General features: G+C 39.4%; 1 protein-coding gene across 5 annotated transcripts; it reads left to right on the top strand.

Annotated features, from left to right (window-relative positions):
• The first annotated feature begins 4,433 nt into the window (after positions 1 to 4,433).
• LOC103535404 (heterogeneous nuclear ribonucleoprotein K) lies at positions 4,434 to 26,416 on the top strand. Of its 5 annotated transcripts, none has more exons than XM_030468300.1 (16): positions 4,434 to 4,602; positions 6,734 to 6,809; positions 6,916 to 6,995; positions 7,580 to 7,677; positions 8,943 to 8,999; positions 10,472 to 10,515; positions 11,436 to 11,508; positions 12,076 to 12,189; positions 13,315 to 13,443; positions 13,975 to 14,279; positions 14,630 to 14,684; positions 22,223 to 22,273; positions 24,055 to 24,076; positions 24,151 to 24,233; positions 24,680 to 24,849; positions 25,608 to 26,416. In XM_030468300.1, exons 3-16 carry the CDS (start codon positions 6,947 to 6,949, stop codon positions 25,639 to 25,641), a joined length of 1,284 nt encoding a protein of 427 aa, XP_030324160.1. In that variant the 5' UTR covers positions 4,434 to 4,602; positions 6,734 to 6,809; positions 6,916 to 6,946; the 3' UTR covers positions 25,642 to 26,416. The 5 variants fall into 5 exon arrangements, with proteins under 5 accessions (XP_030324160.1, XP_008499677.1, XP_030324162.1 ...); XM_008501455.2 differs by having other exon boundaries at positions 4,522 to 4,602; positions 25,669 to 26,416; XM_030468302.1 differs by having other exon boundaries at positions 4,522 to 4,602; positions 24,166 to 24,233; positions 25,608 to 25,937.
• Positions 26,417 to 27,840: the final 1,424 nt, after the last annotated feature.

Below are 27,840 nucleotides of genomic sequence, written 5' to 3'. Positions count from 1 at the left end.
AAAACTATAACAATCATAATGCCATTTTGACTAGAATCCATTGAACTCAGCCCAAGAGTGGTGTATTTCCTCAAAAGCAGGCTGAAAATGTAATTACCAACAAAGTTCTTAATCCTTCTATGAAACACCACTACACCATGCACGATGATATACATCAGTATTGAGGACCATATTGCAACGATGGTTCTTAAGCATTTCTTACGGAAGAAAAACCACATATTAACAGCAATTCCAGCTGCGAATAAGCAGATTGCATACCCTAAATACCAGAGGTACGGCATGATTGGTTTAATCTCCAACCCTGTGAAATTTCCAAAGAACAAGGTCTGATTCCAGCTCAGGAAAGCCATTCTTTCACTGGAGTTGGAATTCAAACTGTTCAGGCAATTTGGTCAAAATTTAAACTGGACTCGAGCCAAGTAGCTCGGGCCCCACGTTGGGCGCCAATAAATCTGTCACGGTTTAACACTGACCCGGCAATTAAACCGAATAACAGACGCTCTCTTTAATCTCTCTCTCCCCTCAATGAAGAAAGGAGAGAGAATAAGGGAGAGAGACTTATGAGTTGGAAACTAAACTACACAACTTTAATGAAACAGTAATGGTAAATAGGGAAAAAATTACTAAATATATACAAATATACAGGAAAATGGAAACCACATTCCTCCCCCCTTTCCCCCAATAAACTCTCACGTCACCACCGAGGCTGTAGGGCAGCCCTGGGAAAGTCCAGGCTGGACTCCTGGAGTCGGCAGCAGTCGGGAACCGGAGGCAGGAACACACAGATATGGGCTGGCACGGATTAGGACCACAGGCAGACGAACGGACGGGATCCTTCCAGGATGCCGAGTGAAGGAAGGGAAGCAGGAAAAGATCTGGCTTGGCCCACGTGATGCCTCAAATTTATACTGAGTGTGACGTATATGGGATGGAATACTCTGTTTGGTCAATTCTGGCATCTATCTTGTCCGTTCCTCCCTAAAGGAGGGTTCAGGTGGGACCTCTTTATCCTCCTGGACAGTAAAACGTTTTCCTCAGAGCTGAGGAAAGCAGTGTCCTTGGCTCTGCATACCAGTCTCTGGCTGGAACTATAAACATCAAGTGTTATCAATCATAGAAGCACACACTGTCTGAGAAACTTGCTGTTAATTTCAGAGAGACTACTTACAAGGGACTTAGCTAAAAGCAAAAGTACAGAAACAGAAAACCACCTTTATCCTGGCCCAAACCAGGACACTGCTACAGCAGATTATTTCAGCTTAAACAGTCACCTATAAGAGAACTCTCAGTATGTCATTAGATAGCAGTAATTTTGAGTTTTCAGAAAATTACCTTGGCAGATAATAGCCAGTATTGCATTTTGAATTTTTTCATCGGCATCTCCATAGAAAAAACAGTATCTCTTTTGATGTCAGCAGGTAGAGCTAAATATTTGCAATGTGAGTGACCAAAGTGATTTGTGTTTTGAAACTCAGAACAGTGAGACCCTGTGGTTGGATGCCAAAGACGTATTTCACAGTTAACTATTTTTTAGAAGCAGGCTCCATAACAGGATGAAAACTTGATCAAGATTTGGTAAGAACTTAGTCCTGGCAGATAGGATGAAGGTATTGCCTTAGCTAATTTTAATGGTAAAACCCACACCCCTTTGTGAATAATGAGCATGTTGATCAAGTCACCTCCCTAAATATTTTTTTTTTTTTTTTTGGGGGGGGGGGTTGGTCTCTTTTGCCAAACGACTTTCAACAAGACAAGAGGGCATGGTCTCAAGTTGTGCCAGGGGAAGTTTAGGTTAGATATTAGAAAGAATTTCTTTACGGAAAGAGTGATCTGGCATTGGAATGGGCTGCCCACTGAAGTGGTGGATTCTCTGTCCCTGGAGATATTTAAATAAGAGACTGGATGTGGCACTCAGTGCCATAGTCTAGCAACCGCAACGGTGGTTCAAGGGTTGGACTTGATGATCTCAGAGGTCCCTTCCAACCTAGCCAATTCTATGATTCTATTATAAATATGAGCCTAGATGCATATGTATAGTTAGGAGTGGTGAATGAATCATTCTTGACAAGATCATGTGTGTGTTGTAGTTTTTCCTTTGTTTCTATTTTGTACATTAGACATATGCATCCTGAAAGGTGTGCTGGCTGGTGTTATATCAAAAAAAAAAAAGGGGGGGGGGGGGGGAGAGGTGTGCCTTTGCTGTTTAAAGGCTTGGAATTCTGTCTCTAAACAATTTTATTAGGCCTTTTTTGCGCCTCAATTTGGCGACCATGGAGGAAACCAGGACTCCACCGTGCCGTGACTTGGGAGGGGTCTGGGGATGCTTTTGGGGCCCCCCCAACGAATTTTTGTCGGATAAGCCTCCCCTACCCCCTTGGCTCTGCGCGCCAGTGGACACCTGACCTTCCTCATACTAAAAAGGTATTTAGGTCCTTCCACTGCAGTGTGAAACGTGCTTTTTGTATTGTGCTGTATTGATAATAGGCTTTTGTTAATGTTGTAATTCATGTGATCTTTTATATGTTGATTATGGGATCCCTCGTCTATATGTTGATTGTGCTATTCTGTTGCACTGTTAAGCAGATGAACTTAACTTCTGGTATTTTAACACAGATGCTAAAAGATGTTGGTAATGTCAGACATGCAGTTTTACAATATCGTGCTGCCACTGACTTTTTATTATTAGCTTTTAGGTTATGTTTGTGAAGACTGATGGAATGTATTGCATGAATTTATCTGATCATTCAGAGTCAATTCACAACCAAATGCAATTGATTAAGATAACATGAAAAAATTAACTGTTGCATATACTGGGTTAGATGAATGCTTAAACCGCTTAGGGTTAGGGGGATAGCTTAGAGATTTAATTAGAGAAGGCTTATGAATTACATTAGTTATTATTGCTTTTGTATTATTAGCATGTTGTTTATGGCAATATATCATTAGCACGTTATCTCGCGCCATGAAGCAAGTCAGGATTGCTCAAAAACAAAAAGGGGGAATTGTTGGAGAGTTTTTGGAAGAAAACGGACATGTGAGCAATCCTGACTAATTAGCTTCAGCCAGAGTGAGCTAAGGGCCTTGAGGCCCAGCTGCAAGGTTATTAAAAGATCAGCTATGTGCAAAAGATAAGGGAGTTGGCAGCAGAAAAGAAGAATAATAGGATGGGAAAGCATCGCATAGACAGCACATAAACAGTTGTATTTAACCAGTTCTGAGCCCCTGAGAAGAAGAAAGTTACGGCAGATAAAAAGTTGCAAACAGGATGCCTGTGATCAACAAAGCAGGACAAGGACGATAAGCAGCACCCAATCACAACGTGACAACAGGTGTGTGGACAGCAACACACAGCCAATCAACATGAGCCACGAAGACACCAAGACCATATAAATGTAATGCTTTGCTTAATAAAATCGAGCATTGTTGCTAACTCATATTGAGTCGTCTCTTTGCTCCGCAAGCCCACACCCTCCAACACTGTCCTAGCTCTATTCCATCCCAGCTTCTTGCCTATCCCCAGCCTACTCTATTGCCCTTTGGCAGTGGGGATTATAGAGATAGCCTTGATGCTGTGGAGCATTGCTCAGCAGTATCCAAAACATTCGTTTTTTAGCAACGCTATTCTAGCTACAAACACAGCACTGAGGGCTGATATGGGGGAAGTTAACTTCATCCCAGCCAGTCCTAGTACAGAACACAAAGATTACTTGCAGGGTCATGGTTTGCTCTGGTTTTCATTTGCAAGAGAAATGGAAGGAAAGGAAGGGATACAGGAATTCATACTTTTTGTACCTGTATGATATGGAGTCTAAAAAGGCTCATGCTTTACAAAGCTTTCCCCTCTTCTACCTCCCTCCATTTTTTCCTTACTTAACAAATTATCTGTCTTTTTCTTTAGGTCTCTTGGAGTTTCAAATGATGCCTCTTAATTATCGTGGAGGGCAGAAAATAATTAGTCTTCTAGAGCATTTTCCCATAGTCCCCACAGTTGTCCAGGGCACAGACGGCCCCGAACGAGTGGACAACTCACTTCTCATCACCCGAGTTACGGATGGGAAGGAAGACGAGAATACACCTACACTCTGCACACAGTCTCCGCGCAATCCAACAGCCAAAAAGAGGCAGGGAGCCACGCGAGCCTTTGAACATCGGAAGAAGCCTGCCCCGCCCCCTCCGATGCTAGGGGACAAACACAAAGCGGAGTTTTCACAGACGCCATTTTTTCTTAAGAAACCCCCTGAAGGGTTTCTCTCTCCTTTACCGCCCTCTATTGTCTCCACTGCTGTTGCCGCTCTTCTCATGGCTCCTATCAGACAGGTTTTAAAAAAAAAAAAAAGCAATCAACCGAGCCACAGCGCGGCAGTGCACCGTACGCCTCTCCTCATACACCCAGACCTATCTCGCTGTAGTCCACACGGAGGGCGGGGCGAGGCGAACTAGTAGACCATCCCTACCCTGACGGGCAGCTGCCTTACCCAACGGGGCCACAGCAGGTCCTTATAGGGGGAAGGAGAGCAAGGGGCTGCGCCAGTTGCCTGGCAGTGTTCGAGGCTTTGCGTGCTGGTAGTAGTCGCTCACCTTTCTCGTATGTGGTGGCTTTAGGTAAGTGCGGCTCGCGCCTTTAGCTGATGAAGATGAGGAGGGAATGTTGTGCATATGCTGGGCTGGGCTAAATTGGGCTGAAGGAGGTGGAGCTGTTGATAGACGCCGCTATGTGACATAGTAACGCGGGAGGCCTGAGTCGCCGCTGGGCCTCAGGATTTTCGTGGTTTTCTGCAGGTTAGTGCTCTTCACCGCTGGTGGGGCAGCGGAACTGGGTAGGTACAGGGAGTGCTGTGTGGAGGAGGGGGCTGGGGGAGGGGCTTAATGCAACCTGCGGGCCTAAGGGGGCCCATCTGTCCTGAGGGAAGGACGAAAAAGGTGATCTGTCTCTAACGACAGCCGTCGCGCCTCGGCGACCTGAGTGCAGTCACGGTGGCCCAATCGATGCGGCTCCCGGAGTAGTGATGTGGTGGTAGCCGGCCGCACTAGCGGGTGCACTTTAAGGCAGGGGGAAGCTGCAGCCGCCGCCTTCCTGGGCCTCCCATTAGTAACTGTGCATGGGGCGAGTTTTGGGGAATTATGGCGGACAGAAAGGAAGAGGAGGGAGTGCACTCTCGGCTGCGGCCTGTGCGGAAGCCGCCATTCCAAATCGATTGGGGAGCGCTTTGCAGCAGGGCCTGCTTTATTTAGGGGTGATCGCGGAGTTATTCTTGGGGGCGCGCGCGCGCGCGCTGTCGGCCCTGCTTGAGCTTGGGTGAGGGCCGCCGAGTGTCTTCTTTGTCTCTCTCTGGGCAGAGAAGGAGAAATCTTGTGACCGCGTGGTGGTGGTTTTTGCTCCCAGCTCCGCCTAGCAGTGAGTAGGCGCCATTACAACGGCCGCCATTTCTGCTGGTCCCTGACATTGCGGAGGTGGGTTTCGGGCTGCAGGGGTTATGTAATGCCGTCTTCCCCCCCACCCCCATCCCGCTCAGTCGGTGTGCTGGGCTTCCGAGCGCTCCGCGGCGTAGCCGTACAGAGGGTGGTGCGGATTGAGGATGGGCTGCGGGAAGGGAGGTGTCCAGGAGCGGGGTGGAGACGCGCCGTCATTTCCCCGCTCTCTACGCTTGTCCGTGGCATCTTTATCCTTTCGATGCTTTTTAAAAAAAAGCATTGCATTGGTCAATTGAATCCCGCAAACTCTATTTATACATAGAAGCACAATAACTAATTGAAAATACCTTGTCTTGAACACTATATTACACTTCGTCCCTCCGCAGTTCTAAAAGTTTTTGGGAGGGCCATAAATAGAGTACGGTCTAGAATAGAATAGAAGATGGTTTTAATAGGCTAGCCATTTGAACCTGGTGGATTTTCTCTTCCCCCCGCGTCCTGCCAACGTCTGTTCGAGACTTGGCTATTTTTTAAGCGGCGCTTTTCCATTATCTCAAATTAAGAACCTGGAAATAAGCATGTGCTGGGAAGGCAGTCTTTGAGCAGTGGCTGTAAGAGTGCACGCCTACTGGCAGTGCTTGCTGTTAGCCTGCACAAACATAGTAATTGTTACAAATTAACAGATGAGTGAAACGATGTTTTAAAGAGTTAAACGAGCATGTGGTCTTAGCAAAAGTAGATCTCGAAAGAGACCTGTTTCACAAAGTCAATCTACTTTTGAGGTTCGTCAGGTATGTATATATATAAGTAGGGTGGTATTTTAAACAATTTTTCTAGTGTGGGTTTTGTGTAATTTTGTTTGTTCATCTGTTATAGTGAATGGAGTGCACGATAGAATGCCTGGTAGTAAGTTGATAGAGAACTTATAGAATGAATGCTGGTGATTATAATAACTTTTTAGTCTAAGTTGCTTAGAATGATAAGCACACTGATACATTGTGTCTCTTAAAAAGGAAATTAGTATACATGTTATATAACATCCTAAATATAGGAACTGGATAATTGCTTACTTTAAATATTGCAGAATCATCAGTAAATGTCATTGCTTGAAAACTGAGTCTTGAATAATTCAGACTAATTTTATCTGTAAGATTATAGACCTGATTTTTATTTCTCCTCTTAGTGATGTGTTTGGCCTTTTTTGTTTTCTCATTTATAAATAAAAGCTTTGCAGCAAAAGCTTGGGTCAAGCTCCTGGTTTTAGCTGTAATGAAAATGAGATCTATAAGTGAACAGAGACTGATCTATCCTGTTTTCATAGGCTTCTGAAGCAGTAGGCTGTTGGTTTTGAGCCCACCCAGAACACTCAAGTTTTGCTCTTCTAGCATATATAACTGGTAAGTTCTAAAAACAGACATCTGTTTTTTCCTTTAGCACCATATACAGTTTGGTTTTGTGCTTTTTCCACCAAATAGTTGTATTAGCTTTTTCATTCTGCAACAGGTTTTATCTACGTACCTAAGAATAAAAGGTAATGGAGACTGAACAACAGGAGGAGACCTTTACCAATACGGAGACAAATGGTAATTTTTTTTTTTTTAAGGACTTTTGGGGGGTGGGGGCGGGGAGAGAGAAGAACCTTTTAAAGCTCCAGTGTTTCCAATTATTTTGTAATACTTTACCTGTATTAAATGCTTACTTTGGCAGCATTTTTGCATTTAATCTTTTAATTTTAAAAGTGGAGATTCATGCCAGGGTTTCAAAGCTATTTTAAATAATGCTTTCCTATTGTTCTACCAGTATTTCAATATTGGACAAACTACTTTTGATCTTTTGGGCTTTAAGGTTTTCCCAATTGTAAAAGAAATATAAGGTAGGTGATGCATTACTGCTTTAAACAAAATTTACATTTTTCACTAAGTTTACAAGCTTCTCATTACAACTGTAGATCATTTGGAATGAATCTTCAATAATTAACTGATCTGTAGGTTGATGAAGTAAAAACCTGTTTCTTTGCTATAGATGTTCAGGATAGATGGCAGTTCATGTTGGGCTAATAGGAAGAAATGCTTCATTAGCAATACAGCGCATAAACTTGATATACAATTTTATTGTGACTTACAGGAAGTTAATTATGTTTGTGTTCTCCTCCCCCATGGATCTACAGGCAAACGTCCTGCAGAAGATATGGAAGAAGAACAGGCCTTCAAAAGATCTCGGAATACAGATGAAATGGTTGAATTACGCATCTTGCTTCAAAGCAAAGTATGCTTTTTCAGTATCACTGTTCCTCCTTATACCATTGCTTATGACAGTGGTCACTATGTTGTGGTGTATGTTCAGAAAGAATGTGCTTTACTTAATATAAAATAAATTATAAGAAATATTTTGAAGTGTACGTGAATGATAGTAGAAGTGTATTGCAATAGCATTCAATAAATTTTTTCAAGGATGAGTAATGATCTGTGGGACTTCTGTGATTTAAAAAAAGAAATGTGCTCATTGAAAAAAATAAAGCAATAGAAATTAAGCTACTTTTCTTATGTTTGAGTGGAACATAATTGTTTCCAGGGGAATGACTATTTTTTTAGAAAGCAAACAGTTTGGAGAATGATAAGCTTATGACTAAATTAAATGTGTGAGTCAAGATGAGCACTTCCTCAGGCTTCTAGTAATTTTCCCAGATCGAGTAAATCTATATGTATCAACAGGAGGAAATATGGGAGTAGTGTTTTAGAAATTGCAATCACTTCATTGACTAGTATATTTTGGCATGGTAAAATTTCTGTTTATGAACTTCCTTTAATGTTTCCAGTCATTACAGATGCTTGTGCTGTGTGAAGTAACTTGGTCTCTTCTGTTAGGGCAGGGCGATGGTACCTTAACTCTGCATGGCATTTCTGATGAATAGTCAAGATACATGGAATGCTGAAAAATGTTTGTTGTGCTGTTAGCATTATGTATCAACTGCATAATAAAAGCAATAATTTTGCATGTAGTTCTTTAGCCTTGTAGCAATGTAGTTTTTAATTGCCCCTCCTGAATACCTGAGTTTATTCCTGTTGGTTTTTGCACTGGGTATTAATAGTTATATCGGCTTTACATTCTTCAGACTGTAGCTACCCGAGGGGTCAGTTGAGTTACATAGGTTTAAACTTCAAATGTTCAGAGTGTGAAGTGAAACTGGCAACTACGTTTTTTAAAAAGTGATCAAATTAAGTAAACCCTTGATCTACATAACATGCATAAGTATCCATAAGGTATATTTTTGTTCATACTCTGACATGGTTTTAACATGGGTAGAATTGTCTAGATACTTTATTTGAAACTGAAATAACATTGAATATTTTTCTCTTTCTAAAGTTCAGTGATAAGAGCTGTTGTGACCTGTTTGGTTTTTGTTTTTTTTCTTTTTTTTAAGTGACTCCTTCAAGGTAATGCAGAAATAGATACATTGTTTTTAGTCTTCAGTTTAAAAATTTAGTCAGTGCTGTTTTAGCATAATGTAACTTCTGAAAATTATTTTCCAGAATGCTGGAGCAGTGATTGGAAAAGGTGGCAAAAATATTAAGGCACTTCGTACGGATGTGAGTATATATTAGTTTGATATAACACCATTTCTTTCAGAACAGTACACTGAAAATTTGATTGCATACCTTTCTAGAAATGGAGAAATTCAAGTCTAGACAACAATCTAATTATAATGCATTTATAATGATTGTTAAATGAGAACTTCAGTTTTTTAGTTTGTGTTGTAATTAAAACCCAGGCAGAGTTATATGGAGGAGAGGTTTCTATTAAACCTCAGTGCTTTCAGAGTTTCTCTACATTACACACTCCAAATGAGTTAACATCTTTGATTAGAAATATTGGCAAAGCTCAAAACCTGTAACTATTCCATTTCCCTTATGTGGGCGTCAATTCTACTACTATTGAAAACTATTGGAGTGACTGGCTTAACACAGTGATATTGGAGTTCTTTAACTTCCTTAAAAAAAAACAAACAAACAAAAAAAACAACCCAAAAGAACAAACCACAACCCAACAAAACAAAAACCACCAAACAATATAATGGTCTATCTGTTCTTACTTTACAGCTTGAACATAAAGCACAAACACTCATGCAATCATGTTGATGTTGCATGATTTAAATATGGGTATAGAAAAAAATTGTTAAAGTGAATTGACTAGTGATTAGACACCAGTTCAGGATAAATGTTATATATTTATAAAACTTGGCAATGCTTCTTAATTTGCATTTGTTTACACTCCTGTACTTAGTATCAGCTACAGTTTCAGCAATTTTCAAGCAAGACTGTGTTCAACACAATATTTGCTAATATATTATTACAGAATCAGTTCCACCTAAGTAGACAAATTATAGCAACTAGAGCTGAGGATTAAGCTGAAATGTTCAGGAATCATGCATCCACTTCCTAACTTTGGCAGCTAGTGTTTTTGTTTGTGTTAAGTAAATATTTATTTTATATCACCTAAGTCCAGATAATTTAACTGGCCTGGAATACTAACTTTCCCAACTTGCTCAAGTTTTTAGTAATATGGATCTCAACTGGTTTTTTTGTCTACATTCCTGAGCCAGCCTGCTATTGAAACATCATTATGTTAAATGTAAATAGTATAGTCAGATGAAGTAACTCATCAAGGTCCATACTGTTAAGCCACAGTTGATGTAGCAATCCATTATTGTTAGTCTTCAGAACAACTTAAACTTGTTTCATTAACTGAGAGTATAGTTTGTATTAAATGAAAATGTATTGCTTTTCCCCCTTTTCCCTCTCCTTGTTTTTTTTTGTTTGTTTTTTTTTTTTTTTTTTGTTTTGTTTTTGGCCATATATCTCCGTTACCCATGTACTGGATCGACTTGCCCCTGCGTTGCCCACCATGACGTTGGCCCATCCGCCCCTGAACGCCCATGTGAAAACCCTGGTTGGCTATGCCCAAAAATGTGCTTGTTGCCAAACGGGTACCATACTTGACAACTTCTGATTGAATGCCCATGCCCAATGCCAACATCCACGAACGCCAATGATCAATGCAGTACAATGCAAGTGTTTCAGTCCCAGACAGCAGTGGCCCTGAGCGGTATGTCCCAACAGTTTATGCCTCACTGCTTGATCTGATTAGAGAGAGAGAGAGAGAGAGAAATGTATTTTATTACCTGACTTTTATATTAAAAAAAAAAATAGTATCCCCCTGTAGGCCGTGTATTGTTTTTTAAAGTTTTCTGTCTTATTTTCCCCATTAAGTCTTTTTGTCACCAAACTTTTGCGTGAGTTGGCCACCTGAACAGCCCGCTAATTTTATTTCAACAGAAGGAGCACAGCTTCAAGTGTTGCATATTCACTACATTATAAATGAAATTGTTTCAAGAGTCTCTTGCTCTGTCTTTGTGGCTCCCCCTGACGTTGTCTGTTCATAATTATTTCTGATCAAATACTAACTCTAGTTCACTTTCCTTTATTTATCATTTGTGTTACGGTTTTGTTTGTTCGTGGGGTTTGTTTTGGTTGTTTGGTTTTTTTTCGTTGTGCTTAAATTCCTTTTGCAGAGCTCATTAGTAATCCAATTTTTTACTGGTCTCTTAATCTTACTCTAGATATAATGTTGATCACTTGCATATCCCTGCTTTTTCTACAAGAAGATTCTGCCAGTTTTAGGAATGTAATGGTGAGGGTGTACTAAATTAGTGGTGGAGGGGAACACGAATATTTTCTTTCAGTTCTACATCAGTTTCTTGCCTGTTTAATCTAAGTACTTCCAAAAGCTCTCTCTTACTTGCTCACTATGCAAGACCTACCTAGTCTTGAATTCATCATGCGTATATATTTGGCATAATTTAAAATGTCTTGTAAATCCTAATAATTGGTTTACTAAAGTAATATGAATTGCAAGTTCTTCAGTGTAATCAATCTTCTTAGAATTTTGTATATAATTATGAATATTAAACTTGGTTCTACTACTTCTCCACCTTCTCTATTTTCTGACACTATGGCCTCTAACAGCATCTTGAGTATAAGTGCAGATACAGAGACAATTGGAGAAATCTTAAAGAAGATTATCCCTACTTTAGAAGAGGTATGTCTCTTAGGTTTGTTTCTTCTTTGGAGGTATAAATTTATATTTTAAAACAAGATAATTCTAGATTGTTATTTTTAATATGTTAAATTAGAAAATAAAATCTGGCCTTATTTGAAAGTAGGCCTATAGCTTTCAAAGTATGTGCCTTTTTTTTTTTTTTTTTTAGAGGACAATCTATTCCTAGAAAATTAATATTTGGAAGAGCATTTTCCCCTTCAAAATATCTGTCTCCTGACTAGTTTAGTCTTCAATTTGAAGTAGCTGTATTGTAATTTCCATCCTGCCTTGGCTTTGTAAGCAAGCATGTTCTGCTGTTTGCCATACTAAAATTTTATACAATAATAATAAAAGAAATAAGGAAAACTCATTTGACATCACCTCATGTTGAGGGAGAGTACTTCAATAGGTGTGATTCTATCATAGCAAACGAAGCATTACTGCTCATCAGCAAATTAAGTCATATCATGGTGTTTTTCTTTAAATGTTAACAGAAAAAAAACCCCAGTGTTTTTATTATTTTTTACCTGTCTGATATTTTATCCTTTCCTTGTATGTATCTTACAGTATCAACACTACAAAGGTAGCGACTTTGACTGTGAATTAAGACTTCTAATTCACCAAAGTCTAGCAGGAGGAATTATTGGTGTCAAGGGTGCTAAAATCAAGGAACTCAGAGAGGTACTGTTTTGTTTTCAGATTCTGCTTTTTTTCTATGAACAAATTAGGTTTTGGTGTTCATAAAGAGCAAGTATAAGCATAATCTGTGCAGTAATTCCTTCAGAACATACTTTATACATGATTTCTGTGTTCAGAGATCAATTCCAGTTACTTATTACAACTTTCTTGCAAAAAGTCAGAAATAAAGCATCTGGTGATGGAGCCTAGGATTTCTTTTAAAGCTTTTAAGCATATTAGCAGTAGACTAATCTTTATAAAAGATACTTTTTTCAAAATTAAAATACTATTCATCACTCCTGGAATGAACTGCTGAATAGACTATATTGGTGGTGTTGGACATGGAAAATGGTTTAGAATGGATGCATCTCAATAAACTAAGGATCATAATTTAGTGGATGTTTGAATATTGCTATAAAAAGGTGGTAAGGGGGTATGGTTTTTGTTGGGTTTTTGGGTGGGTTTTGTTGATTAGGTGGGTTGGAGGTTGGGTTGGGTTGGGTTTTTATTTTGCTTAAGTCTTGCTTCCTTGGATACTACTGTTTGTTTTGTGAAGGAATGAGTTTTATATTCTAAGAAGTTAGTGGTATCTAAATCTAGAGTTGTTTTCTATCCTTTGCTGGCTTTGTGTCAAAGGCAGTTCCAGGTCATTTTATGCTTAAACTGCTATTCATGTGGGCTGAGGAAGGCAAGATGAGTAGATGTAATCCTGGCAACATTGCTGTCTTGTATCCAAAGCATGTTTTTATGATACATGAACATTTAAATTACCTGTAAGCTTATAACAGGTGTGGTCCTTGTGCTAATATTTGATTAAATGACTGTGTAGATGAACCATAACTGAAAGATTTTAAAAACTAAATTTTTTTTCCTCTTCAGTAATGTTTCATAAAAACTGATGTAATTTCAAGTCCTATAATATCCCAAGATAAATTTCTTTGTGGTAACTCGGAACCAAGCATTCACTTATTCACTTTGAATGACTGGAAGTTTAATAATCTGCTTTGATTGATTGTTTCTTTAAAAATGTTCTAGTGTGTGTCTTACCCATTTTTTGTGTTAATAAATTTATACAAGTATATTACGTACTTTTATTTGAAGACTTGTGTGGTTTTTTCTTTTATACAGAACACTCAGACCACCATTAAGCTCTTTCAAGAGTGTTGTCCTCATTCCACTGATAGAGTGGTGCTTATTGGTGGAAAACCTGATAGAGTTGTAGAATGTATCAAGATTATTTTGGATCTTATCTCTGAGGTAATGTGTCTTAAACTGTGTACTGTAATGTGTATTAAGCTTGCTATTCTTACATTGGTATTCATGAAGTTAGGATTATTTGGATGGAAAATCATATCTTTCCATCTCTATTTTGAATTCAGTCTCTTCTCCAGTAACAAAATAAGTGTTGAACTGTTAGCATCCTTGAAAATTATACCTGTTTTCTCTAGTTGGGGCATACCTTATGAGAGAGGGGATCAGTTTTTAGTACTAATGAATTGTTAGCCATGCTTTACATACCACTAAAATAAGATATTTTAAATTTTGGAAGAAGTGAGACAAATGTATGTGTCACCCATCAGTAACAGCAGTTTATCTATTTCAGTTCTTGGGAAGCATATTGCCACTCCTGCCTTTCTTATCAGCATTGTGAAATCAATGTTTAGTTCATGATGCATAGATTGACATTTATACATTTAATATAGTAATTTAATGAAATTTAATAATTGTAACAGTCAGTGCTAACTGGAGGGGGTGTGTTGGTGCTGGTTTTATTTGTGTGTGCCTTAGTCTCCCATTAAAGGACGGGCCCAGCCTTATGATCCCAATTTCTATGATGAAACATATGACTATGGTGGCTTCACAATGATGTTTGATGATAGAAGACGTCCAGTAGGCTTTCCAATGCGTGGAAGAGGAGGCTTTGATCGAATGCCTCCTGGTCGTGGTGGACGACCTATGCCTCCATCAAGAAGAGACTATGATGACATGAGCCCTCGCAGAGGACCTCCACCACCTCCACCTGGTCGTGGTGGCAGAGGTGGCAGCCGAGCTCGTAATCTTCCTCTTCCTCCTCCACCACCTCCTCGTGGCGGGTAAGCTGTTGCATAACTGCATTTGTACAAAACTCAGGTAAAAGTTGCTGAATTGTGCTCACGTTTCCAGGACTTTTTTCACACTCCATATTGGTAGTGAATATGCTGGATTAAGTGTGTTGCATCAGAGAATTTTGAAAAGTAATGTAATTCTGCACTGTAGCAGTCTATCAGGACTCTATAGTCAGTAGTTCTGTAACTTTATTTTGTCATTCAGAACCTGGCTAAAGCATTCAGAAATTCATAGTTGTGTGCAAATCATGAAAACTTGAATTTATATTAATGATTATTTGAATGTACTAACTACTTCATAACATGAGTCCATGCGCTTCTGCTTTTTCTTATTTTAGAGATCTCATGTCTTATGACCGAAGGGGTAGACCTGGAGACCGTTATGATGGAATGGTAGGAGTTAAAATTAATATTGTTTTGCTTAGTAAATATAGTTAGCACTTAAAATCTGAGGAAACTTCTTTAATACATACATTTAAGTCTGTGGCATGTGTGCTTTTGAGATCACCAAAACGTTTTGGCAATACAAATGGTCCCACTCAAGATGATGACAGGGTGTAAAAAGTATTTAGGATGTGAACTACTGTGTGGTTTTGGTTTGTGGGTAGGGTTTTTTTGTGTGTGGTTGGCATATCTATAATGAGTTTTAGTTGGTCTCCTGGGTGATTGCTTTTTCAAATAAACTGTCTTTGCAGTTTTTTATAAAAAAAAGTTGAATTTTAAATAAAATTAGGTACATTCAACCATGTCGGAAAGTGGGGAGAATTAAAAAAGGCTTTAAGATGCTCTTTCATGTTGTACCCTGAAATGTGACTTCCTGGTAATCATTTACTCTTGTATCCTCTTTCATGGGAAGACAAATCATAGGCATCTAGGAGGTATATCTCTGGTAAAAACACCACCCCCAAAAAAACCCCACCAAGTTGTCTGTGCTGCTGTTTCAAGAAATTAGATTATTTGTGAACTATACCTTTAAGATCCTTTACTTGTATTATGTTTTCAAAATGAATTATTTGTGTTTTCATATTTGTAGCTGGTAAAAATAGTGTCATGCTATATAAGCAGAGCAGCCTGACCTTCCTTGAGTTATATGGTTTAGAGCAATCTTCAGCTTGGGCAGTACTGTGTTCTAGTTATATTCCATTCCATTTAAAATACATCTGTTTGAACTCTATTTAGTCTGATTTTGATCAGGTTGACCTTGGCTGTCTTGATAGGAGTTTGTACAAATAAGGGGGAGTCATCCCATGTACCAGATGGGTTACAACTATAGCTAAAAGAAAAAGAGTAGTTGTAGTTGGGGACTCCCTTCTGAGGGGAACTGAGAGCCCTATATGTCGACCAGACCCATCCCACAGGGAGGTCTGCTGCCTTCCTGGGCCCGGGTGACGGATATTAGTAGGAGACTCCCTCAGCTAGTTCAGCCCTCTGATTATTATCCACTGTTGGTAATCCAGGCTGGCAGTGATGACATTAATGGAAGAAGTACTAAGACAATTAAAAAGAACTTCAAGGTGCTGGGTCGATTAGTTGATGGGTCAGGAGCACAGGTGGTGTTCACCTCAATTCCTGCAGTAGCAGAGATGAATGAGGAGAGGAGTAGGAAAACCTATCATATCAATAGGTGGCTAAGGGATTGGTGCCACTGGCAGAACTTTGGGTTTTTTGACCGTGGGCCAAATTTCATCAAACCTAGTCTCTTCAAACCAGTTGGGCTTCATTGATCTAGCAAGGGCAAAAGGACTCTAGCCTATAAGTTGGCGGGGCTGATAAGGAGGGCTTTAAACTAAGTTTGAAGGGGGGTGGGGTTGAAACCAGGCTCTCCAGAAAGGAGCCCAAGGGTGGACAGCCCAAGTTAAGAGCCAAATCAGCAGCCCAGCTGAAGTGCATGTACACCAATGCACGCAGCATGGGCAACAAACAGGAGGAGCTGGAAGCCATCGTGCAGCAGGAAAGCTATGATGTAGTCGCTATCATGGAAATGTGGTGGGATGACTCCCATGACTGGAGTGCTGCCATGGGTGGATACAGGCTCTTCAGAAGGGACAGGCAGGGTAGGAGAGGTGGAGGCGTAGCTCTATATGTTAGAGAGTCTCTTGACTCTGTAGAAGTTGAAGTCAGTAACAATAAGGTGGAGTGCCTGTGGATCAGAATCAGGGGAAAGGCCAACAAGGCTGATATCCTGGTGGGAGTCTGTTACAGGCCACCCAGTCAAGATGATGAGGGTGATGAATTATTCTGCAAGCAGCTGGCGGATGTTTCAAAGTCGTCAGCCCTTGTTCTCGTGGGTGACTTTAAACTGCTGAATGTCTGCTGGGAACTCTGCACAGCAGAGAGGAGGCAGTCTAGGAAATTCATAGAGTGTATAGAGGATAATTTACTGCACCAGCTGGTAAATGAGCCTACTAGGGATGGAGCCCCACTAGATCTGTTCACAAACAGAGAGGGGCTGGTGGGAGATGTGGTGGTTGGTGGACATCTGGGACACAGTGATCATGAAATAGAATTTTTTAGTACTTGGGGATAGAAGGAGGGCCGTCAACAAAACCTCTACGTTGGACTTCTAGAGGGCAGATTTTGGCCTGTTCAGAGTGTACCCTGGGAAACAGCCCTTGAAAACAGAGGAGTCCAGGGGGGGTGGACGTACTTCAAGAAGCAAGTTTTGAAAGCACAGGAGCAGGCTGTCCCGGTGTGCCGAAAGGCAAGCCGGCAGGGAAGACAACCGGTCTGGCTGAACAGGGAGATTTTGAAAGAAATTGGGGTAAAGAAGAGAGCCTACCAATTGTGGAAAAAAGGGCTAACTACTCAAGAAGAATTTAGGAATATAGTTAGGTTGTGTAGACAGAAAGTCAGAGAGACAAAGGCACAATGTGAACAGAATCTCTCCACCTCTGTGAAGGATAACAAAAAGTCCTTCTACAAATACATCAGCAGCAAAAAAAGAAGGGGCAAGGAAAACATCCATTCCTTACTGGACACGGGTGGGAATATAGTTGTCAAAGATGAAGAAAAGGCTGAGATAATTAACACCTTCTTTGCCTCAGTTTTCAACAGTAAGGCAGGTTGTCCTGAGGACAGCTGGCTTCTGGAGCTTGTAGAAAGAAACAAGAATCTGAGCAGCCTCCCTGTAATCCAGAAGGACACAGTCAGTGACCTACTGAGCTGCTTGGATCCCCACAAATCTATGGGACCAGATGGGATCCAGCCAAGATGGGATCCACAGACCCTATGAGGAGAGGCTGAGGGAGCTGGGGCTGTTCAGCCTGAAGAAGAGGCGGCTCAGGGGAGACCTCATCGCTCTCTAAAACTACCTGAATGGAGGTTGTAGCCGGGTGGGGGTTGGTCTCTTTTCCCAGATGACTTTCAACAAGACAAGAGGGCATGGTCTTAAGTTGTGCCAGGGGAAGTTTAGGTTAGATATTAGAATTTCTTTACGGAGAGGGTGATCAGGCATTGGAATGGGCTGCCCACTGAAGTAGTGGATTCTCCGTCCCTGGAGATATTTAAAAAGAGCCTGGATGTGGCACTTAGTGCCATAGTCTAGCAACCCCAATGGTGGTTCTAGGGTTGGACTCGATGATCTCTGAGGTCCCTTCCAACCCAGCCAATTCTATGATTCAAGGGTGATGAGGGAGCTGGCAGAAGAGCTCGCCAAGCCTCTCTCTATCATCTACCAACAGTCCTGGCTCACTGGTGACGTCCCAGATGATTGGAACTTGGCGAATGTCACGCCAATCCACAAAAAGGGCCAGAACGAGGACCCAGGAAACTACAGGCCCGTCAGCCTGGCCTCAGTGCCTGGCAGGGTTATGGAACAAATCATCCTCAGTGCAATCACACAGCACCTGCAGGATGGACAAGGGATTAGACCCAGCCAGCACAGGTTTAGAAAGGGCAGATCATGCCTGACCAACCTGATCTCCTTTTATGATCAGGTGACCCGACTGGTGGATGAGGGGAAGGCTGTGGATGTGGTCTACCTGGACTTCAGCAAGGCCTTCACCGTCTCCCACAGCATCCTCTTGAAAAAGCTGTCAGCCCACAGCTTGGACAGGAGCACCCTGTGCTGGGTTAGGAACTGGCTGGAGGGCCGGGCCAAGAGAGTGGTGGTGAACGGGGCTCCATCCAGTTGGCGGCCGGTCACTAGTGGTGTCCTCCAGGGGTTAGTGTTGGGCCCAATTCTGTTAAATATCTTTATTGATGATTTAGATGAGGGGATTGAGTCTATCATCAGCAAATTTGCAGATGACACTAAGCTGGGGGGGAGTGTCGATCAGCTGGAAGGCAGGAGGGCTCTGCAGAGGGACTTGGAGAGCTGGGCTAATTCCAATGGGATGAGGATCAACACGGCCGAGTGCCGGGTCCTGCACTTTGGCCACAACAACCCCATGCAGCGCTACAGGCTGGGGACAGAGTGGCTAGAGAACAGCCAGACAGAAAGGGACCTGGGAGTCTGGATTGACAAGAAGCTGAACATGAGCCATCAGTGTGCCCAGGTGGCCAAGAAGGCCAATGGCATCCTGGCCTGTATCAGGAACAGTGTGGCCAGCAGGTCCAGGGAAGTGATTCTTCCCCTGTACTCAGCGCTGGTGAGGCCACACCTCGAGTCCTGTGTCCAGTTCTGGGCCCTTCAGTTCAGGAAGGATATCGGTCCTGGAGCGGGTCCACAGGAGGGCAACCAGGCTGGTGAAGGGACTCGAGCACAGACCCTATGAGGAGAGGCTGAGGGAACTGGGGCTGTTCAGCCTGGAAAAGAGGAGGCTCAGGAGAGACCTCATCACTCTCTACAACTATCTGAAAGGAGGTTGTAGCCAGGTGGGGGTCTGTCTCTTTTCCCAGGCAACTGTCAGCAAGACAAGAGGGCATGGTCTCAAGTTGTGCCAGGGGAGGTTTAGGTTAGATATAGAAAGAGTTTCTTTACGTAGAGGGTAATCAGACATTGGAATGGACTGCCCACTGAAGTAGTGGATTCTCTGTCCCTGGAGATATTTAAAAAGAGATTGGATGTGGCATTTAGTGCCATGGTCTAGTAGCTGTGGCGGTAGTGGATCAAGGGTTGGACTTTATCATCTCAGAGGTCCCTTCCAACCCAGCTGATTGTATGATCTCTCTTTTCTACATTCTGAAAATCAATTTTATTTCAACTTCACAGTGGAGCTGCTCATGGCTTTGGCTGCTTTTTGTCAGAGTTTCATAGTCTGCCTGCATTGAGGACTGCTTTCTGACACAGATTGTGTTTAAATTTTAGTTTTAATTTGCCATAATCCTTATATCCTTAATTGTATAAGCAGGTGAAAAGTCTTTCCATGGATCTTGAGTCTGAATCTGGAAATGTCATGCCAAAAATAGAAGCTGCTCTTGAACTACTCTGCATTTCATATAGAAGCCATTCTCTAACAAAACATTTAAATTAGAGTAAACCAACATCATTGTGGTTTGTGAAGTACTGTGTGGACAAAGCTGCTTTCAGAGAGCTGGAATGCCATTTTACGTAAATACATTAAAAGACTGCATTTTTTTTAAATATATAAGTATATATAATCTCTATCCTGAGGCCTTTCATGTAAAGACATAAATGCCTTGTTTCCCTTGTTACAGAGCAATGTATTGTAGGCTGTAACTTCTCCAAATCAAATGCTATAGACCATAATGGCTATTTTGATAGCTGAGAAAGCATGAACACATTAAACTTTGTTTTTAACACCTCCCTCTCTGATGGTGCTTTAGATATACAACTGCATAAAAACACTGGGGGGAAAAATCAAGTGGAGAAGTGCTTATAAAGCCATTAAGTCCCCCCCCCCGTTTTGTTTTTTTTTTTTTAATGGTCAATTCCTAATTCTAAAATATTTTTAAACTGGAGTTAGTTGAGAGCTAAGTCAATGTCTTTTTAAAGTAGAGTTTATGTTGAGGTGTCTAATCTGGTTTTGCTTGTTCAGATGATTCAAACTTCTTTATTAAGGTTTTTTATATATATATATGTTTGTGTGTGTGTTCATACACATGTAGCTATTAGCACTTAAAGGTACATACACTAAAAATATTAAAAATACTTCATGTTTAAGTGAGATTTGACATTAAGGAGTATGTAAACAAATTGTCACGGTTTAACACTGGCCCAGCAATTAAACCAAATAACAGATGTGCTCTATTAATCCCCCTCCCCTCCCTGATAAAGGGAGAGAGACTTGAGGGTTGGAAACTAAACTACACAACTTTAATGAAACAGTTATGATAAATAGGAAAAATATACTAAATATATGCAAATATACAGGAAAATTGATACTGCGTTCTTCCCCCCTTTCCCCCAATAAATCTCACGTCACCAACAAGGTTGCAGGGCAGCCCTGGGAAAGTCCAGGCTGGACTCGTGGAGTCAGCAGCAGTCGATAGCTGGAGGCAGGAACGCACCGATATGGGCTGGCACAGATCAGGACCACAAGCACACAAACAGACTGAATCCTCCCAGGATGCCAAAGCAAACAGGGACAGGCGAAGGAAGGGGAAGCAGGAAGGGAATGAAGGAGGGGTTTGACCCTTGTGATCCCTCAAATTAATACTGAGTATGACATGTATGGGATGGAATACTCTGGTCAATTTTGGCCATCTATCTTGTCCGTTCCTCCCCAAAGGAGGGCTGCAGGTGGGACCTCTTTATTCCTTCTGGAGGGTAAAAGTTTTTCCTCAGAGCTGAGCAGTGTCGTTGGCTCTGCATACCCATCTCTAGCTGTAACTATAAACATTGAGCGCTATCAGTCCTAGAAGCAGGCACTGTCTGAGAAACTTGGTGTTAATTTCAGCAAATGTGGCTGCTTACAGGAGACTTAGCTGAAAGCAAAAGTACAAGACAGAAAACTACCTTTATCCTGGCCCAAACCAGGACACAAATCAGTGAAGAAAAATGTTTGACGCATCTATATAAATACTCTTGGGCCAATTCCTTAATTTACAGTAAGGAATTTGCTGTCAGTTTGGATGGCATGCATATTCTTTCATTTGATGTACAAATCAGTAAATTCTTAATACTGTGTACTTTCTTATCCAGTCAGTGTTATATTTCGTTTTGACTTAATTTTCATTGGTTACCAGTAGTAGTTAGGACAAATCATAGAATCATAGAATTGTTTCTAGAGAAACAATTTCTAAATTTGAGTTTCTAGAGAAATCATAGTATGAGTTTCTAGAGCAGAAAGTTGTTATATATTTTAAGTCATCCTGCACCTAATATTTTAGGAACTATTTTTTAGATGAGCGTTTTTTTTAATGTACTATTTGTGCTGCGTTATGCATTTTAACCCAGAAAAAGCCTTTGCCTCAATAGCAGTTTAAAGTGGATTATACAGATTTTTATAATTGTTTATTTTTTTCCTAATGTTTGTTGTAGGGTTCTGATGGAAAGAAATGCTATTTTTTTTTTTAAGTGCATATGGAATTTAATAAAATATGAGAAGCAGTGTTCTTCCTGCTTGACCTGCTCTTGACATACATATACATCAATGACACTTACTTATTTTATTAAATGCCTTTTCCTGGGGTTGTTTTATGCTTGAGCGAAATAGGTTTTGGTATCTGAGAGTAACATCTTGTAGTATACAGTACAGTTTTAGTACTCAAAGGTGTTTAAATAAACTGTTCAAGGTTTGCTTTCTGTTTAGCTGTCTGACATTCTTTATAAGAGGAAAATCTGTTTCTACCACAGAAACAAGGAAGAAGTATGACCAGTTAATTTCCCTTGCAGTGAAAGTAAAAGGGAGTGCATCTTATAACTGGTCTGTAATTTTATCATGTAATTGAGTTTTTGTAGTAGTTAGTGAAGAAAACTGTTTTTGTATTGGTATGTATGCATTTGCTTGTCAAGTTAACATATAAGCCTCCATGGCATGGGCTTAATTTGGATTAATTTCATTTTTTCCTCATGTTGTGTGTGGAAGATGATGCAGTGTCATGTGGATGCCTGTGAGGACATGCAGCCACCAGAGCTGGTGAGTATGCTCATACTTTTATTTGACTGGTTTAATAGTTAATTTTTGAGAAAATACTTTGAATTGGTTAAGTGATAATTGGAGTTTTTTGAGACTGAATGTAGTCAGTGGCAGCTTGCACTTATTCAGAAATTCCTGAAACTGTGTATGCAACAGCACAGCCAAAAGATTCTGTTGCATTACTGCTTTTGTGTGCCCTATTTCTGTGTTCAGAGTTGTAACTTTCACTGTAACTCTTGCTTTTCAGCATCCTGTAGGTGCATCTATTTAGGAAAATGTTTTATGATAGCGTCATCATGTGTGTTTTTCCTGTTTCAAACGAGGAATGTTAAAATAATTATTTACTTATAGTTGTGGATAAATTATTATGCATTACCTATATGTATATTTGAAAACATTCAATTTCTTTTATGTTTATCAAACTTATTAGTCTTAGAGCATTTTGGAAGGAAAATTCAAAGGGCGTCAGCAAGGGTTTATGCTGTCTAGATGATGAAGTGCCACCAAATATTAAATGTTAGTTCCTAGTTTATAAATGCTGCAGTTATAGTTACTTAACTGCTGTCAGATTCATTTGGTTTTTTGTTGTCTGGGGAGGAGAAGCAGCAGAAAGGGTCAAAAGAATTGTTTGCTAAAACAAGTTAGCCCCAAAAAGGGATTCCCTATGAAGAATATCAGCAGAAATAAGTGGAAGAAAATGTGTGTGGAATATGCAGCTCTGATCAACCTTTTGAATGAAGTTGTAAGCAGTGTCCTTCATTCTTTTGTATTTTCCAATCCACTACACGTTCTATTATGTTGTTTTATAATTTGTATTGCTAAGCTATGTGATTACACAGCACAGGTTGCTTAGAAACAGATGATCAGCTGAACAATGCTTTTTTTTTCTGAATAGATTCTGGTTTGTGGCTCCAAAAAGCTAGCAGGCAAATGTTGTTTGGAAAAAGTTGTTGCATTACAATTTCTGCAAACATGTAACTTATACAAATTCCTGTGTTTGTATAGTTCAGTGATATAAGTTTAATTCTAGAGAAGTGTGCGTGTCTATTCTCTGCTTCTACATGAAGTTATTAAAATAGGTGTTTGTGCATTTAGAAGGCATTATATCAAATTAAGTACTTGATATCAAGTACTAGTCTAACTTGTGAAAATAAAAGCAGTCATGAGTGCTGCATTGCAGCAATTTGGATTTGGTATAAGGTGGTTTTAGCAGAACAGCATTAATTAGTGTCATAATTGTCCATTCTAGGATACAAAGGACTGTAGCATAGTCTGAATGGAGAGACCAATTATAAAGTTAGAGTTCACTTGGTTTTCCCTCAAGATACAGATGGAGTAGGAGGGTTGACAGATACCAGGTAAATGTCTTGTACCAAACTAAGACTCAAATTTCTCCTGAGCTGCATAGGTAGTAGCAATAAGGCTGAATGAACTCTGATCTTTTGATTTAAATGTTTAGTCCAAGGGTCAAGAGTAGATCAGCATCAAGAGCTACTTACTAGCTGAATTGATAAGGTTGCTTGGTCAACTGGCATGGCTGGATCTTTGACTTATTAACACAGCAAGCCAGGGTGTTTTCATGAGATATTCCTTCCTCTCCCTTTTTTTTCTGCTTGGCCTTTTGCCCCAGTTTGCCTTTAATGACACTTAGATTAAGTTTGTGAGTTAGGATTTTTGCATAACATAGGGTCAAATTTAACGGTATGATACTTGAAATTAAAGCATGTTAATAAATCTTGGCTATTTGCTATTTAAAGGTTTTTCTTTTTTTTTTTTTATAGTTTGAAGGTGGCTCTGGATATGGTAAGTTTTTATGGATAACTTTGACATGCACTTCATTTAGTCAGTAAGAGGCTTGATGCATGTGTTTAAATCAGACTATTCTTACACAGGGGGTCGTGGTTCATATGGAGATCTTGGTGGACCCATCATCACAACACAAGTAACAATTCCCAAAGATGTAAGTGAATCTGGCATGTTCTCTACTTCTATTAAATAAATAAATAGAAAGCCACAGCCTTTTCTCAGACTATGTAAGTAAATCAAAAGTATGTGGGATGCTTGACAAGTACTTTTAATATAAAGCAAGTATTTTTTAATCACAAAAAGTTTATTCTTAAGTATGTTAATTGTATCTTCACTTTAGAGATGCACTGAACTTATTTTAATTAATTAATATTCAGTAGTAAAAATGGACTAGGTAACTTTTTTACAAACAAGCATTTGTTTTTTCCAATTTCATCCTACTGGTGTTTATAAAATAAAACTTGCAGAGGATAGATATTTTTAGACTATAAAAAAGTAAGCTTCCATTGCAACTTAGTTTTAAAAGTTGATGGAACCTACTTGAAGAGTGCTATATTCTTGCAGAGAAAATTATCAAGAAATAATTTTATTCTTCCCTAGTTGGCAGGTTCTATTATTGGAAAGGGTGGTCAGAGAATCAAACAAATACGGCATGAGTCAGGAGCTTCAATCAAAATCGATGAACCACTAGAAGGCTCAGAAGATAGAATAATAACTATTACAGGAACACAGGACCAAATACAAAATGCTCAGTATTTACTGCAGAACAGGCAAGTTGAATCTTAATGCTGTCCTTAATTTTAAACTGACTTTACTACTACTGCATTCTAAAACTGCTCTTATCTGCAATATAGTTTTTAGAAGACAGGATTGGCTATTGAACTTCTCCAATGGTAGTTTTGCCTTGATTCTCTTTTTGCTATTCTAACAAAAATTAAGATTTTTTCCAAAAAAATTAGTTTTGAGAGACACTTTAACCAAGCAGTCCTCTCATTTCTTTAGTGAAAATTGCTGCAAAAAATATACTTCTAATAAATTACATAGAACCTTTAGAAAGCATAGAAGATTTCAGTGGATGTTGGTCTAGTTCTGTGTGGAAGACTAGTGATTTTGTTGTTTTTAGATAACTTAACTGACAACAAATCACAGTCTGCCATATGGCACAGATCATGCCTCTACAGGACAAGTTGAAATCAATTGGTGCTCTTATGCAGCATTTCATGCCTTACTGGGATTATTTTCTTTTCTGCCAAATATTAACAGTTTCAGACTTAAGTTTGCTTAGTTTTGCTCCAGGTAGCATTTGTTCATGTTTAACTTGAATGTTTGGCTTTAGATTACTAATAATTAAATGTGCTTAAAGTAATTTTATGCCTATAATTATTAGCTATAAACATTTTAATATTTACTTTTAAATAAGTAATTTATGGGAATTTGTAGTTTAATCTTTAAGAATGCCATTGTAAGTATTGATACAAGATGTATGAACAATCATTCTAATACATGCTTTTTTCTTTTTCTTTTATAGTGTGAAGCAGTATGCAGATGTTGAAGGATTCTAATGCAAGATTATTTTTTCTTTTTTATAGTGTGAAGCAGTATTCTGGAAAGTTTTTCTAAGACTAGTGAAGAACTGAAGGAGTCCTGCACCTTTTTTGTGGTGTTTTTTGGGGGGAGGTTTTTTGTTTTTTAATATCTGCTTCTGTTTAAAAGCCAACATTCCTCTGCTTCATAGGTGTTCTGCATTTGAGGTGTAGTGGAATCTACTGTTCACCAGATGTAATGTTTTTAGTTCATTACAAGTATGTGGGGAAAGGAAAGGCTGCTGCACAAGACTAACTGAAATTTTGAAACAGCAGCAGAGAATGGATTTTATTTTTGTTCATTGTTGGGGGTAAATTGTTTTTTTCTGTAACTCCTGTGAACACCCTGCTTTTATGTACACTGTAAATTTTTGTTTTTGAAGAGGGGAGAAGACTGGTCATCCATATGTCCATGGCATCCTTTGAGAGCAGCGTGCAGAATGTAATGCTCTAATTTTCTTTTTTTTAATGCTTTTTTTTTTTTAAGATATTATTTTTTAAATTTAGGGATCCTATTATTGGTGGTCATTTTTTTCCATATAAGGTAATATTAAAAATGGACACACTCTTTTTTTTATTATTCTCCTCATAAAAATGTGTAAATGAGAATTGCCATTAAGCTTGCCCTTCTGCTTCTTTAATATAGATGGAGTTACATGTTGCTGGCAAATTAAAGAAATGGTGCAAAAACTGTGGGTCAGCATTGCTATTTGGGGAAAGAAGTACAAAAATATTAATAATGTTTGAAATATGACCTTTTTGCAAGTTTTTTGTAAGTATATATATTGGCGACAGTATATTAATGAAATATTTTAAGTTTGGGATGCCACTGAGTTAACAGTGGGTTAAATACACCTGTTTCTAGACAACTTGCTTAATGGAAATAACAGGTAAATATAGCAGCTTGTATCATTAATGAACAAATTGTAGTTTTCAGAGCTTTCATTTGTCAGGTAGAAACTTTTATGAATAGACCAATCTATCTAATGTGTTTTTCATTGTATACATAACTTAAATTTGGTTTTTTTGTGTTTTTTTTTTTTTCCCTGTAATTTGCTGAATTCTATATTGGTGAGAAATGAGGTAAAATATCTCTGGATGCTTCATGTTATACCTTGGCATTTGCATTTATAGTTTACAAGTTATGATTTCACAATAAAAACAATTTTTAAAATGCAAAAGAACTTAGTAAATTTGAGTGTGATCCAGATTAAGTGGATTTTTCTTTTTTTTACTTTGGGGGTATATTTAGAATGTTGACTTTTCTCATCTTTTTGAACCACATGGGATGATTCGTATCATAAGGAGCTATGTAATGGGAAAGGACAAGGAGGTAAAAGATTATCTTAGCAGGGCTATAATCAAATCTTAAAGACCTACAACCTGCTTTTGTCTAGGGTAATAACAGTTTTCCCAGCAAATGAATGTGTAGATTTGGCACTTCCTTTGGAAAGGCTGAACATTAGTTGTATGAAGAAATTGGCAACCTAGAAAAATGTCAGATGACATGCAAATGAATTAAGAGAAATTGGTGCAGGATTTTTTTTCCCCATGCACTTCTTCATTGTATATATGCTGGTGCTTTGCAGTTTTATGTTTTTTAAAATGTTTTATGGGAGAGGAAAGCTGCACAAGCATCAATATACTAGAGAGTAATGTATTTTGGTTTCTTTTTAATGATCTGCATCTTTTACAAACCTTAACCTAGTCTTACAAAGAAGTTGAGCACTGCCCTAGCTTTTGTAGGGCTTTCTTTAAAGTTTCCTTTTAACAAAACATGTACAATTTGAGGTAAGCATAAGGTATTCCTGCTTTAAAAAGAGCTGGGGGTTTTGGGTCTTTATCCTGGGACACATCAAAAGTGTGACTAGCACAGAATCACAGAATTTTTCTGGTTGGAAAAGACTTTTAAGACCTATAAGGTCACATAGTCCAACCAGTAACTACTGATTCCAGAGCTAAACCATGTCCCTAAGCATCAAATCTACACATCTTTTAAATACCTGCAGGGATGTTGATTCAACCACCTCCTTGAAGCCTGTTCCAGTGCCTGACAACCCTTTCAGTAAAGACATTTCTTCTAATATTTAATCTAAGCATCCCCTGGCACAACTTGAGGCCATTTTCTCTTGTATGTTGCTTGTTACTTTGGAGAAGAGACTGACCCTGACCTCCCTT

The sequence above is a fragment of the Calypte anna genome, chromosome W, assembly GCF_003957555.1.
Source record: "Calypte anna isolate BGI_N300 chromosome W, bCalAnn1_v1.p, whole genome shotgun sequence".
Taxonomy (NCBI): Eukaryota; Metazoa; Chordata; class Aves; order Apodiformes; family Trochilidae; genus Calypte; species Calypte anna.
The sequence above is the reverse complement of the archived record's forward strand: the minus strand, read 5'-3'. Positions and strand labels throughout refer to the sequence as shown.

Excerpts from the sequence above, each read along its gene's own strand:
- LOC103535404 (XM_030468300.1), top strand. The coding sequence starts at position 6,947 with ATGGAGACTGAACAACAGGAGGAGACCTTTACCAATACGGAGACAAAT. Across the intron at positions 10,516-11,435 it reads GACAGCAGTGGCCCTGAGCG|CATCTTGAGTATAAGTGCAG; the intron begins GTATGTCCCAAC and ends GGCCTCTAACAG. Across the intron at positions 13,444-13,974 it reads TTTTGGATCTTATCTCTGAG|TCTCCCATTAAAGGACGGGC; the intron begins GTAATGTGTCTT and ends TGTGTGCCTTAG.